The following is a 13044-nucleotide window of genomic DNA, read 5'->3' on the forward strand; positions in this document are numbered from 1 at the left end:
ATCAGTGCATTTTTTTACAATTAAGCATTATTCTGTGCCTGTTCTACAACCTATCACAATATATTTTTTGTTTAAAAATGCTGGTCAATAGATCATTGTGAGCATCGTTTTTATTCTGAAAGAAATAGAGAAAAATGAAGTGTTTTTGATTACTTGATCACATTTGATCTGCTCCTCTCAGGTCAATAAAAACTCAGCTATTATAAGATACATTTTTGGGTTATAGGCATCATGCTTTGGGAATCAACAGTATATGAGTATGTAAGTGTACTGCATGTAAGTATATATAGTGTGTTAAAAATAAGCACATATTACAGAATAAATACTACAAAAAAATTTTGAAAATTCTGTAGTTTAAAGTTTTTTGGATGTTTAATTACCATGTAGGATGTACATCCATCCATCTTCCTACTTGCTTATCCAGGGCAGGGTCGCAGGGCAGCTATGTTGGATATCATGAAGCATATTTATGTCAATATATTATGTTTTACAGAACAATAAAACATATCTAAATCCAAAAATAAAATATTTAATAACCAGTCTAAAGTATTACCATTCATTGGAAGCAAACTTTGGTAGATCTTTGCTAAAAATAGGATTAACATTGACATTTTCTAAATAATTATAGATAGATTTCAAATGTACTTTTTCTTTCTTAAGCTTTACAGAAAACTACCATTATTTAAAAATCTCAGTTTGACTTTTTCCCTAATTACAACACATAAATACTGTAAGTAACTCATGTAGCCAATGATTCTCTCAAATTTTCTTATTGTACTTTCAGTATTAAACACATTTTTATGTAAAACACAAGCTTTGGAATTTATGGTCAGGTGCTATTCTTGGTTTCTTTCATACCTACCTAACTATCTGCGCTATTTACAGAAGTGTAAAAACATTTATTCCCACATTTCTGTATGTATTTATATGGGGTGTTCCTGGAGATTCATTAATGGATCAGATTCTTTTTGACCTTATATGCTGATGATGCTCTGATCTGACTGACAAATAAAATTCTATCTATCTATCTATCTATCTATCTATCTATCTATCTATCTATCTATCTATCTATCTATCTATCTATCTATCTATCTATCTATCTATCTATCTATCTATCTATCTATCTATCTATCTATCTATCTATCTATCTATCTATCTGTCTCTGTCTGTCTGTCTGTCTGTCAATTTCTTTCAGAAGGTAAAAAGAACGGATGAGTCAAAGTTGTTTCTCCTTAAATTCAGAAAAAAAGAAGCTCATGTAATATGTGTCAATTTCATAAATGGAAAAGAAATGCTGAAAACTCTTAATTCAAATGATTTGACTCCACACAAAGTTTAGGTTACCTTAGGTGCTGATTTAAACTTTAGTTCACACATTTCCACACTAACTAAGACCTGCTTTCTTCAGCTTAAAACATTTGCAATATCAAAAGAGATTATTAATATCTGAGGCTAGGGATCTGCACTGTCAATCGGAAGGTTGCCGGTTCGAATCCCGCAAATGGCAAAAAGGACTCTGCTCTGTTGGGCCCTTGAGCAAGGCCCTTAACCTGCAATTGCTGAGTGCTTTGAGTAGTGAAAAAAGCGCTATATAAATGCAAAGAAAGAATTATTACAGGATAGTGTAATGTTAGCCAATTTATATGTATCAATTTTTTGTGAGAGATGCTGATAAAATTATTCATATTACTTCCAATAATTTTAACAGATGTTTTGTTTCACAGTTAACTCTTACCCATTTTCTTGCAATTTTCAGCCTCCTTCATGTACAGTGCTTTGGAATGGATGTGTCCCATGGTCAGGCTACTGTGGCATTCTGCTTTAATAACTCTGTCTATTTCAGAGAGTGGATGACCCAGCAGAGAGGAACCTGTGATTGTGCTGTTTTGTCAGCTAGTAAAACTTTTTTTTAAGAATAAATTAAAGTGACCTGAAAATATATTGACTGGGGCTGCCAGATCCTGCAACACTTTATGAAATATTATCAATTTAGATAAAAACAGTTAAATAAAGGTAAAACTATGAGTATCATGGGTTCATTTCCAATACATCTAAGCTGGAAAAATTGCCATTTTTATTAAGTGAGACTTAGTGAATGGATGGAAGACTAGTTTAGTAGAGCCTATGTAAACTACCACTTATACTGGGTTAATCATCCTGAAGCAGAAGAAGACAGAGCACACTAGGAGAGACAAAGTAAAACTAAGAGAATCTGAGCAGTCCATAAAGAAGGTACATAGTGTATATGTAGCGTTTCTAGTTTTCCAGGTCACATAGAGATTTAAATTATTCAGTCAGAATTCTGCACATCTCTCTAAAGTATGCCAAAATCATACTTGAATATTACAAAATATAAAAAAGTTGAGCTAAAATAAAGCATTTGGTAAAACATAAAACAACACAGTTAATATGCAGTGCATACACATACACACATTCAGTCACACTTACACTTATTCATCCTGGACCAATTTAGGGTATTCAGTGAACATAACTAGCTAGCGTGTCTTTAAGAATGATGAGAGCAAGAAGTAGGAGGACCCAAAGATAGTACCCAGGCTAATAATATACAGTACTTGTGTTTTTCAGTGATCTATAAAATAATTTGAAGAGTAAAACAAAAGTCAAAGCAGTACCATTTATTTAAGAACAAGTATTAAGACAAAAAAGTTCAATGAGCTTCACAAAGTTATATACAATTAGCATATTAACATACAGTTACCTTAGTTCATTTTCAGACTTTTCTTCCCCTAGCTACTGTTTCTGTTTCTAACATTTTTCTGTAAAAACAATGTGTTGTAAAGGCATCTTCTAAGAAAAAAAAGAAGGAAAAGTAGCAGGTAAACTAAATACTGGTTTGTCACTGTGAGAAAAGCGCTTTCCTTTGGCAGCGTTGCTGCTCTGCCCTTCAATGCATATGAGATGAAGAGGAAAGCAGTGTCAGGACTGATATTTAATGCCAGTTAAAGGAACGATTTACCATTCTGTAAAAATTCTGGTTGTGGTCTTTGAAGTAGGCATGAAGCTGTTCCAGCACAGTGCTGTTTACAACTGGATGAGGACGACCTTTAGATTCATGCAAACATCTTTCCCTCCCATCACTGCGAATACAGTAGAAACCTTTTGTCTGATTAAAATAAAAGTTAGTAGACATTATTCTTGGGGGTAGATTAAGAAACCTTTCAACTTTTTGTAACTCTGGTAGAGGATCTTTTATCAAAGTGTCACCATCTACTATATGTATCTGTTCCAAAGAAAAAAACTTCAGCCAGTTAGCCATATGGACATCATACAGACTCCTCTGAATGGCCTTATATTTTGTATTGAGAGCTCCATTTCTTATGACAATATCTTCAATCACTTGAACAGGCTTGTGACTCTCCAGCCGATTGTAGTAAACCTGAGTATAGTCCGATATAACTCTTTCCGTAGGATCCCTCAGAATCAGTAACAGCTTGATAGAGCTGTTCATCCCATGAATTCTTTCTGGGGCCAGTGATGATGTAAAATATCCAGGGGTTTTCTCAACAGTGATTTGGTGTTCATAGGAAAAAGGCATCAGATTCCTGTACCAGTCATATCCTTTTACATAGTTCTCATCCCAGTCAAAAAAGTGGACTTCAGTTGCAGCCACTACTATCTCTGGGTGAATGTCCAACATTTCCAGCAGAGCTCTAGTTCCACCTTTGCGCACACCAATAATAATGCTTTGAGGAATTCTCCTGTTAGTTCCTGGAGGTTTAACCTGAGAGGAGTAATTCTCAGTTTCATTACTCGCTAATCCAATTTCCAATTTAAGCGTCTCCAGCACTACCCCTTCTCCCTGCTGAGAATATTCTTTTGGAGCACCATGTGTCTGTGCTGCCAGGAAAAATGCAGATACCAGTAGAAAGGCCATGAGGATCATACAGCACGAACCAGCAAAAACCTAAAAGAGGGATATTTATGATGCCGCTCCTGTCGAGCCTCTGATATCAAGCCATCTGAGCAGGAAATCTTGAACTAGCATCTGCTGGAACATTTGTGGAAGTTGAAAGGGAGACGCAAGTTTGATGTACATCTGTCAAACATAAAGAGGGGAAAATGAATTAAATGCACTTACTTAATTACATCATGCTGGTGCTTCAAACAGAGACTGCACACTGCACAATGCTCAACCGTACTTATGAAATTAGAACACATTTATAAGAAGTGAAAAAATACTAGATTTAATCAAAACTGTGCAGCAAGTATTTTTAACCCCTTGCTTACTCCCCCAAAAGAAGATTAAATTCAGAATACTTTTTCTGGTTTATTTATGGATTTTTCTAACGCAAAATAGTTCAGTACAGACCATATGGTAAGTTTTAGATGCTGACAGAAATATAACTAAATTGAAAATAAAAAACATGAACAGCTGGTATGCCCCAAAGTTCATATTTGTTTATATTTAAGTGAACCAATCCAAATGACTATTTTTAATTGTGCACTGTATGCTCATATTGTATGTCATGTCTGGTTACTGAACTAATTTCTAATAAGACAATTCAATAATATAATACGTAGTCAGGAATTAATTAATTGTAAACATCACTAAATAATCACGGTAAATAAAGTAAGTAAAAGATTACTATTAGGCAACTACAGTCAAATCATTTTAATTAATTAATGAACATAAATAGGATGTGACTAAAATAAAAAATCCAGTGGTGTAGAAACTGTTAAAAAAAAAAAAACATCTAAGTTACAGATTAGTAAAAATGCATTTCTTTATGTAGTGGATTTGATCCAACCACAAAAGACCAAAGATATAGTTCATCTGCAAAAGTTAATTAAATATTGAGAAAAAGCATTCTTATACTAGGTCCTAGCTCTGGGGTCAGTGGGTGGCTGATTAGACTGTGGGCCACCAAGGACTGGAGGAGGTTAGTGGGTTAAGTGTCACAGAGTTGATGATACTGGTCTTTATATATAATACGCTACCGTGGCTGTTCGTTTGTCTGTCCAACATTTTAAATCACCTGTAACTCGTAAACCGTTTGAACTATTGAACTGAAATTTGGTACATATATACTATGTGATGTCTACTATCCACTTTCCGGGTGATGATTGACCTCCAAAGTTATTCCTCTTTTTATTTTTATTTTATTTTATTTTTGAATTAACTCTCAGCAGCGCCCAGCAGGGTATCTGTGCAGCGCATGGCCACCACCTTTGCCGTCACTTCCCTTACCTCTTCATATCTTAAATTATTCTTGAGGCAGATTAAAGACTTAAGTGCCAGCTTAAGTGAAAAATTAAGGAAAATGTAATTGCAACACAAACACTGACTTAATCGGTTTTAATATGAAAAGATGCAGACGAAAGAAGAGGAGAAGCGGGCCGCTAGGGTGGAGAAAAGAAGAGCTGTTCAGGAAGCAGCAAGCGCATCAACCTCTGAGCAAACGAATGCTAAATGTACAGAGAAAGAGTATGAAAAATATGAATGCTCACGTCAAGTGTACTCACTGCACGTTATCGCACAGTGCGCCATTACTGGTATTTACATAATTTACTAAAGGTTGAGGATGAATGAACTGTTCATTGTTGACTAGATATTTCATTCAGTAGTAAAAGAGATAACTGGAAAACAGTCCTGGTAAAACAGGGTCATGGAACAGTTCTTTTCAGATAATGTGGATACCTATGTCAGCCAATCGATACCCCTGGACACAAAGATCATCCAGAACGCAATAAGATTGTTATAATCTATAAACACGCAATTAGAATGCACTCCATACAGTGATAGGTGACCATCTTTACAAGCAGATAGTGTGAACACAACAGAACCCACTTGGTATTCAAGAAGTGATTGTGCTGAGACCTTGAAATTATACTAGTGAAGACTGTCACGCCTGCTGTCTTTCAATGCTACAGCTCAAAATGCATTTGCATGACTAGTTCTCTATAATTGTCCCTTTTACTAGATTTTAGGAATCACAAAAATGTGTCTTGAATGTATTAGATGGGAGCTGGTGGGAACTGTTATTGGACATGTCTGGCAGACAATGTGCTGTAGAAGGTAAGATATAGGACTTTAAACCACAATCTTGCTGTTTCATTCCTGCCTAATACTCACTGCGTGACCTTAATAAAGGCATTTGCAAGTTCTTGCATGCTGTCTTGGATAAAGGCATGAGTTAAATATTAAATAATAATGTCTAATGCATGCTAGTCACTCTTTTGGAATGGACGCAATGCGCACAAGTAACACTAAACAATTACCATCAACTTGCAAAACAATAAATGTTAATCACTGACAGCAAAAATCATGTGGTTAGCATAAGTCCTACTGTAGGTAAAAATTAGAACTTACTGGATTTCATTAACAACATTAGAACAATTGTGGCAAGAACCATATATTCAGCCAAACAAGCCGGTCCATTCTGTTCACCCATGTTGTCTAAAATTAAAAGTCGAGACTTGAAGGTTCGTAAAGCCTATCACCTCACACTACTTGGTATTTTATTCCATGTGCCTATGGTTCTCCATGTGAAAAAAAACTTTCTGACATTTGAGTGGTCTGCCCTTAATAGGTTTCCAACTGTGTTCCTGTGTTGTTGATTTTGATGTAACAGCTGGAATCTGCTGTGCTAATTCCCTTCATAACTTCGATGATGTCATCTCTTAATCTCTGATTCGTTAAATAGAAAAGGTTCAATATTTCCTCATAGCTTATATCTTACAGTACCAGAAATAGCTTAATTGCTCCCTTCTGTAATTCCTCTAAGAATTCTGAACCCTTTTTGAAATATGGAGACTAAAAGTGAACACAGTAGTCCAGGAGAGGCCTTACAAGTTATAAAAACTAATCTCCCTTGACCTATATTCCACACATCCACTTTATATAACCTAAAAATAACCTAAAATCCTATTAGCCTTCTTGATCGCTTCTGTACACTGTCTGGATGTTTATTGTCCAGTTCTAGGTTCTTCTCATAAGGTGTACTGTAAAGTTTCAGATCTCCCATTTCATGTAGCATCAAATAATTCTTTCTTAATTTGAAGAGTGGCATCAGAGGGTGACTGACTCACATGAAAAAAAGTGCATAGGAATTTTATCAACTGTAAAACCTTTGCACAAGTAATAGCACAAATTCTGCACAGAGTATGGAATGGCCATTGGGAATACTGCTATGAAGGGCAGTGTTGCATACTGGCTAAGGAATTGGACTCTACACCCCACAGGTGCCACTTCAATTCCCATCTGAAAATCAAATATGTGTGAACAAGTCACACAAATTGCCTGTTCTCAAACTGTAAAAAATATACAGTATGTAAACAGTAAATACTATGTATCTAATTATGTAAAGTTCCTTGTAATAGTGTTTATTATATGAAGATGATATAAAAATAAACATTGGTTCTGTGTTATTATAAAAGGAAAACAGTAAAGAGAAGCTCTGGTCTTCTTCATTAAGTGTGAATGAGAAATGTTCTTGTGTTTAGAAAAGGACATTCAAGGCTGTGTGCACTAATAAATTAAGGGGATCAACGTTCTATTGGCAGATGATACTTCTTTAATATTAATGTCAGCTATCAATGCCCTAGTCCTCATTACAAACATACAGTATGAACAACCTACAATACAGTAGTAGGTAGCTCTCAGGTAAGTTTGAGGCTGGCTTGACTGATATGTGGAAAAGTGACCAGATAAAAAAGTTACAATGATACTTCAAAAGACAGACATTCATTCATTTTGAACTACTTCCTCATTATTCATTCAAATTTGCTTACATATACAGTGATTCATTCCTCAATATTTGGCAAATGCCTGTAAAATAAAACAAAACAAATTGATTAGGCCACTTTTGGCTAATCACCTCCATGTTGTAGCCAAACAGGTGGGCAGACACACAACATGCTTTTTTTCCATTACTTGCAAAAACACATAAAAAAGATTAAAAGTTATAAGGGAGTGACATTTTATGAAACTTTTTAGCTGACTTCCTAAAATCTGACTTTTAGCTCCTGTTTGCCAAATGTTTACAAAATTGTTTTCTATGAAAAGGAGAGCAGGACTAAACTATTTTATTTTTAGCATTCAGTACTCTTCAGCAACATCTTCCATTTGAAAAAATAAACACCCAAAATTGAGGGTAATGGACAGATAGCCATTAATGAAGAAAATTATATATAGGGCAGAGATTCAGATGAATCACATTAAAATAAACTTATTCTTTATATTCTATATTTTTATTATTTCATTTTTCCATGCCAAAAATGAAATAATCATATTAATGTTTTTATTAAGGATTTCATAAAAAATAATCATTTTAAGATAAAAGATGTACTTTATTTTTTCTTTAAATCCAGCTATTCGGAATGCAATTACAGGCTGAAATATTATAATGTTCTCACATTATTTTTGCTCATACAGTATGTTCTACTGAATGTGTTAAAATTATACATTGCACTGTTGCCATGTGTCATTACTCCTATTTTTAATCTTACAAATTAAATTAACAAGATTTTAAAGACAGACTCATAATATTATCAACGACCTACAACACAAGATTCCTATCCTTGACAGAGTAGCAATGATCAGTGCAACCTGCCTGGATGTGGTTGAGATGGGGGCTTCTGTGAGTGACAGTGAACCCCATCTTCTCTTTGACTCTGCAATATTCTTCTAGGGTTTTAGGCAGAACTGAAGCAGGATTTAAACTGTTGTGCCACAATTAACAGGCAGTTTGGTGTTCCAGCAGTAGCTGGAAGGATGCAAATAGCGAGGGGAGCCAATGTAAAGGATGGGAGATCTCACAGAAAAAGAACATTTGGTGGAAGCGTAGAAAGCATGTATGCAGCAGAGAGTTTGAGGGGCTTCCAGAAGTTAGGAGCCATGAGAAAGTGTGTGCTGGAGAGGAGAATACAAGTTGTCGGCCACATATCTATAGTTGTACAAAGTCCTGCATGAATGGGAAGGATAAAAAGAAAGACAAAATAAGGCGAGGAGCACTACGACATATGGACTATGTATTTGTTGTTTTGTAGGCATTCTTTAATAGCACCTAACAGTGTGGAAGTTCGCCTGACTCTAATAAAATAATAAATACACTATTCATGTTGGCTCTGAACTGCTTATTCTGCATGGTGTCTCTGTCAGTCCCATCTCAGTTCTCTTTAAAATATTATACATTGCACACAATGAAATAGGAGGTGAAGTCATATAAAAGTTCTGCCTTTTTATATTAATTAGTTACTGTACATACCAGAAGTTATTACTGAATTGCAGATCACTAAATAACACTCTATGAATAGAAACAAAACTCAGACATCTTTATAAATGAACTGTGAAGGATATTGTACAGCTGTGAACTTCTCCATGGTTCTTAGATTAGATAGATATATTCCATTTCTCCCCAAAGGGAAATTAAAACTTTACAGATGCTGAAGAGAAGAATAAAAATTATATTATAAAGAAACCCCAAAACATATCAGAACTGCTGGTTTGAATATTGAAAAGCTGCTACTGTCAATTATATGCTTGTAAGTGGCTGTAAGATGGTGAGACCTGTCCAAATATACCAGAGATTTACAATTAAAAGCATTAATATATTCAGCGGATGAATTCAGAAAGCATTTCAAGGTCTGGATCACACATTCAAGCTGTAATTGTAATGTGCTGGCTTTTTTAGTATATCTTGTTCACGTAAGTCTCCAAAATCCCTTTCCATTGTGTCTGATCATATCAGATGTAACTTCACCAGCATTAAATAAAATAGGAGGTATAACCCGATTATCTGCAATTCCCAAAATGTCTCAATACCTGAACTCGCTGTAACTCATCATGAGATGTGATAGTTCTTTCAACTTAAAGTGACTCGGATGTCCTTAAAACTTAAAATCGATTAAGGCTGGCCAGTTTTGAATCATTTGCATTTTACATTTATCCTTGCTGTTCCTCTGATATAATTTGACATAGCTCTTTTGGCGTTAGTGATAGCAGTGCAATTATTTGTGTACAGGAATATTTAACTTTTTGTTCCTCAAAGTCTCTTACATTCACAAATGTTGTGTTGTGGATGTACAGCAGCCTTCAGATCCTCATTGCTCACCATGTGACATCTCTTAAGATCACTGCTCATCTGAAAGGTACTTGAGACTAACCAAAGTACAGGTCAGTGATGACTGCTGCATATCTTCAATTTAAAAGTCCATAAATAGTAACTTATAACAAGCCAGAGGGCAAATCATCACATTAATAATTAATAATTAACAAAGAAAAGTTTAGCAAAGTAAAAAAAGAAAAGATAGAGCTTCTGTAAAAAGTCTGCTACATGATGCGGTGCCCAGAAGTTCCCCTGAATGAAGATTTGAATATTTTGTTTTGAACTATAGGATTGTGCAGCAGTTACAATTTGACTACAGAATTTAAGGAACCCGGTAACTGGAGTAAGGATCCATCTTCAATTGGATTAGAAGAAATGCTCATGTCAGTTAGGTTTCAAATGAAGCTTGTCCCTAATCTTGCATGTCATAATAATACTAGCCTAGCTGGCACAGAGTCAAACTTGGACTCACCTATATTTAGGTCCTGTATCAATTTTAAATCAATCAATCAATCAATCAATCAATCAATCAATCAATCATCAACCCACTACTAAACAGCTTAGCCCAAATGATGGTCGCAGGTGTGGGAGCCTATCTTGGCATTATCAGGTATATAGTGGTAACCAAACATGGACTCACTCCTGTTCCTCTGGGTCCAAAATAAAGACTCAATAATCCCAAATGTTTGTATTTGGAATGAAGTGCCATGAGAAAAATGTATGCAGAGGAAGAGAACTATCATAAAATTCTTATTTAATATAGTACCATCTTATAGAGCATACGAGCATTACAAAATGCATTACTAGGTAAAACATGAAATGTCCAAAATATTTTGCCAATTGAGGTAGTGTTCTAGAGCGCTTGACAAATACTGTATTTTGGCCTGGTCTCGGGCAAAGGTTTTATTACATTTATACAAACACTTGGTTGACACTTTATAGTCAGTTATTCTGGAAGGAGCTGTGAGGCCTGCAGTAGCATAATACTTTGTGAGACAGGAAGTGAGGAGGCGTGGGTGATTGGACTGCTTATTATAATACATATGTATAACATATCTCACTCCATTTTTTGAATTCATAACATATGTCAGGTTAACTGCTTTACTGAAGGAAACATCATGAATGAACCACATAACCCTAGTGCACTTTAAGTGTATCACAGAGAATATGGCCTCTTTGTATGAAAAATTACAACATATGTCAGTTTTAGAAATCAAAAGAAAGGTCAAGGTGGGCCTGTGGGCAATGGTTTGGGGTATGCTGCTTTAAAGTAAGAAGAAAATGTGATGACAGTAATAACTATTTATACACAATGATTCGTTCACTGTATCCAGTGCAAAGTGCTTAACATGTTACATCAGAATGAAAACAATGCCAAGAAGACTTCAAATAAATTTACTTATATTCAATAATTTATCTACCTCAGTAGGAAAGAAAAGAGTTTAAAAAAAAAATTGTTTTATTTTTCAATATTGTCTCCTGATAGCTCCATATAGTTCTTCCACATTTCATGCAATGACTTTAACCCATTTGAAAAAAAAATCTTCTCTTTGACCTTCAGACCAGGATGTCACAGCTGCCTTGACGTTTTCATTACCTGAAAACCGCTGTCCACAGAGTGATTTCTTCAAAATTTGGAATGGGAAACCACCTGAGGGAGCCAGTTCAGGACTGTAGGGTGGATGGGTTTAAGCTGTTGGAACCCACATTCTCGGATGGCAGCCTGTGATTGACGTGACATGTGAACCGGCGCAGTTGTGAAGAAACTTACTTGATTCACACGAGGACTCTGCTGACATCCTATCTCTTAGAATGTTAGACTTGCACTGAGCCACAACTCTGCATGAGTAACCTTGACTTGTTTCAACATGCTTGCTACTTGTTTCTTTCATACCCAGGTAGATATATTAAAGAACACCCCTCGTATTTGAAGACTTCTTGACATTCTTGATGTTTTAGTATACAATGAAGCAAACACCAGGGATGAATAAATAAGCAAATATTCAAAACAATAAACAAAATGATAAAACATTAACCAAAGCACTAGCTGTTACACATGGCCTAGTCTTTATGGTTTTCTTTGTTGTTGCCTATGAAGTGGGTTGTCACCGCTACTTGCTGACTTTTCATGTACCTCAGACCAAAATGCTTCCACCTCTTGTCTTTCTCACTTTCTGTGGTGTAGCAGGTCCACAGCTCACGTCAAAAAGGCCACTTTTTAAAATAAATAATTTCTGCACTCGTGGCTTAGAGAGGGGGCGTGGTATGTGTGGCCGGAGGGGTTCCCACGTGATTTGTGATGTGGACGGTCCTCACTTAATAATAAAAATAATGATTCATTACATTTATATAGCGCTTTAAGTGCACAGGTGAGGAGTCGTCTGCATCCGTGATTGGCGCCGGGAGCTGCTAATTGCCACATTTGAGCAACATCCCCATAATAAATAGAAGTGCGAGGTGGCTAGGAAGAAAAGGAAAAAGACGAATGGAGGTTGCAGGAGAAGAAGGCTGGAAACAGGTAGAGAAATGGCAGTGCAGGACAGCGAGAGCGAGCAAGCGCAGGTTCGCGCTGATTGGGCAGCTGAACAGTGAGCCTGGGTGTTTGGCTGGCACCCTGGGAGCAGTTGATTGTAGCCACTCCCGCTGAGCATGTAGTGAGGAGCGGGAGTGACCGGAAATAGGATGGCTCGCCGCATAAGGCCATGAAGGCAGCGGGAGTCAAGACTTGGGACGTGAAAGCCCCAGCGTGAGCGCCCTGGTCTCTGGGAGCCCAAGTCACGGTTTGGTGAAGCCTACCGGAGCCAGGGATCGGCGAGGCGAACAGACCAGCAGGAGAAGGCAGAAAGCAGATCAGCTGCAGGTATGGTGGCTCCCCTGGTGCATAGCCTGGACGGGAGAAGCAGGAGAGTCACCAGTAAAAGAAAGGTACCGGGCTTTGTGTTTACATGGACAGTTTCCAGCCATTGTTTAAACCTCG

General features: G+C 36.4%; 1 protein-coding gene across 1 annotated transcript in view; it reads right to left on the reverse strand.

Moving 5' to 3' along the window:
• Nucleotides 1–2617: 2617 nt before the first annotated feature.
• The window catches only part of LOC114646926 (heparan sulfate glucosamine 3-O-sulfotransferase 1-like), a 164507-nt gene continuing 154080 nt past the window's right edge, over nucleotides 2618–13044 (reverse strand). The window contains exon 2 of the mRNA XM_028795329.2: nucleotides 2618–4057. Coding sequence (XP_028651162.1) covers nucleotides 2951–3904 — 954 coding nt within the window. The 5' untranslated portion in view covers nucleotides 3905–4057 and the 3' untranslated portion in view covers nucleotides 2618–2950. The remainder of the gene's footprint in view (nucleotides 4058–13044) is intronic.

Source organism: Erpetoichthys calabaricus, chromosome 2 (genome assembly GCF_900747795.2).
Source record: "Erpetoichthys calabaricus chromosome 2, fErpCal1.3, whole genome shotgun sequence".
Lineage (NCBI taxonomy): Eukaryota > Metazoa > Chordata > Cladistia > Polypteriformes > Polypteridae > Erpetoichthys > Erpetoichthys calabaricus.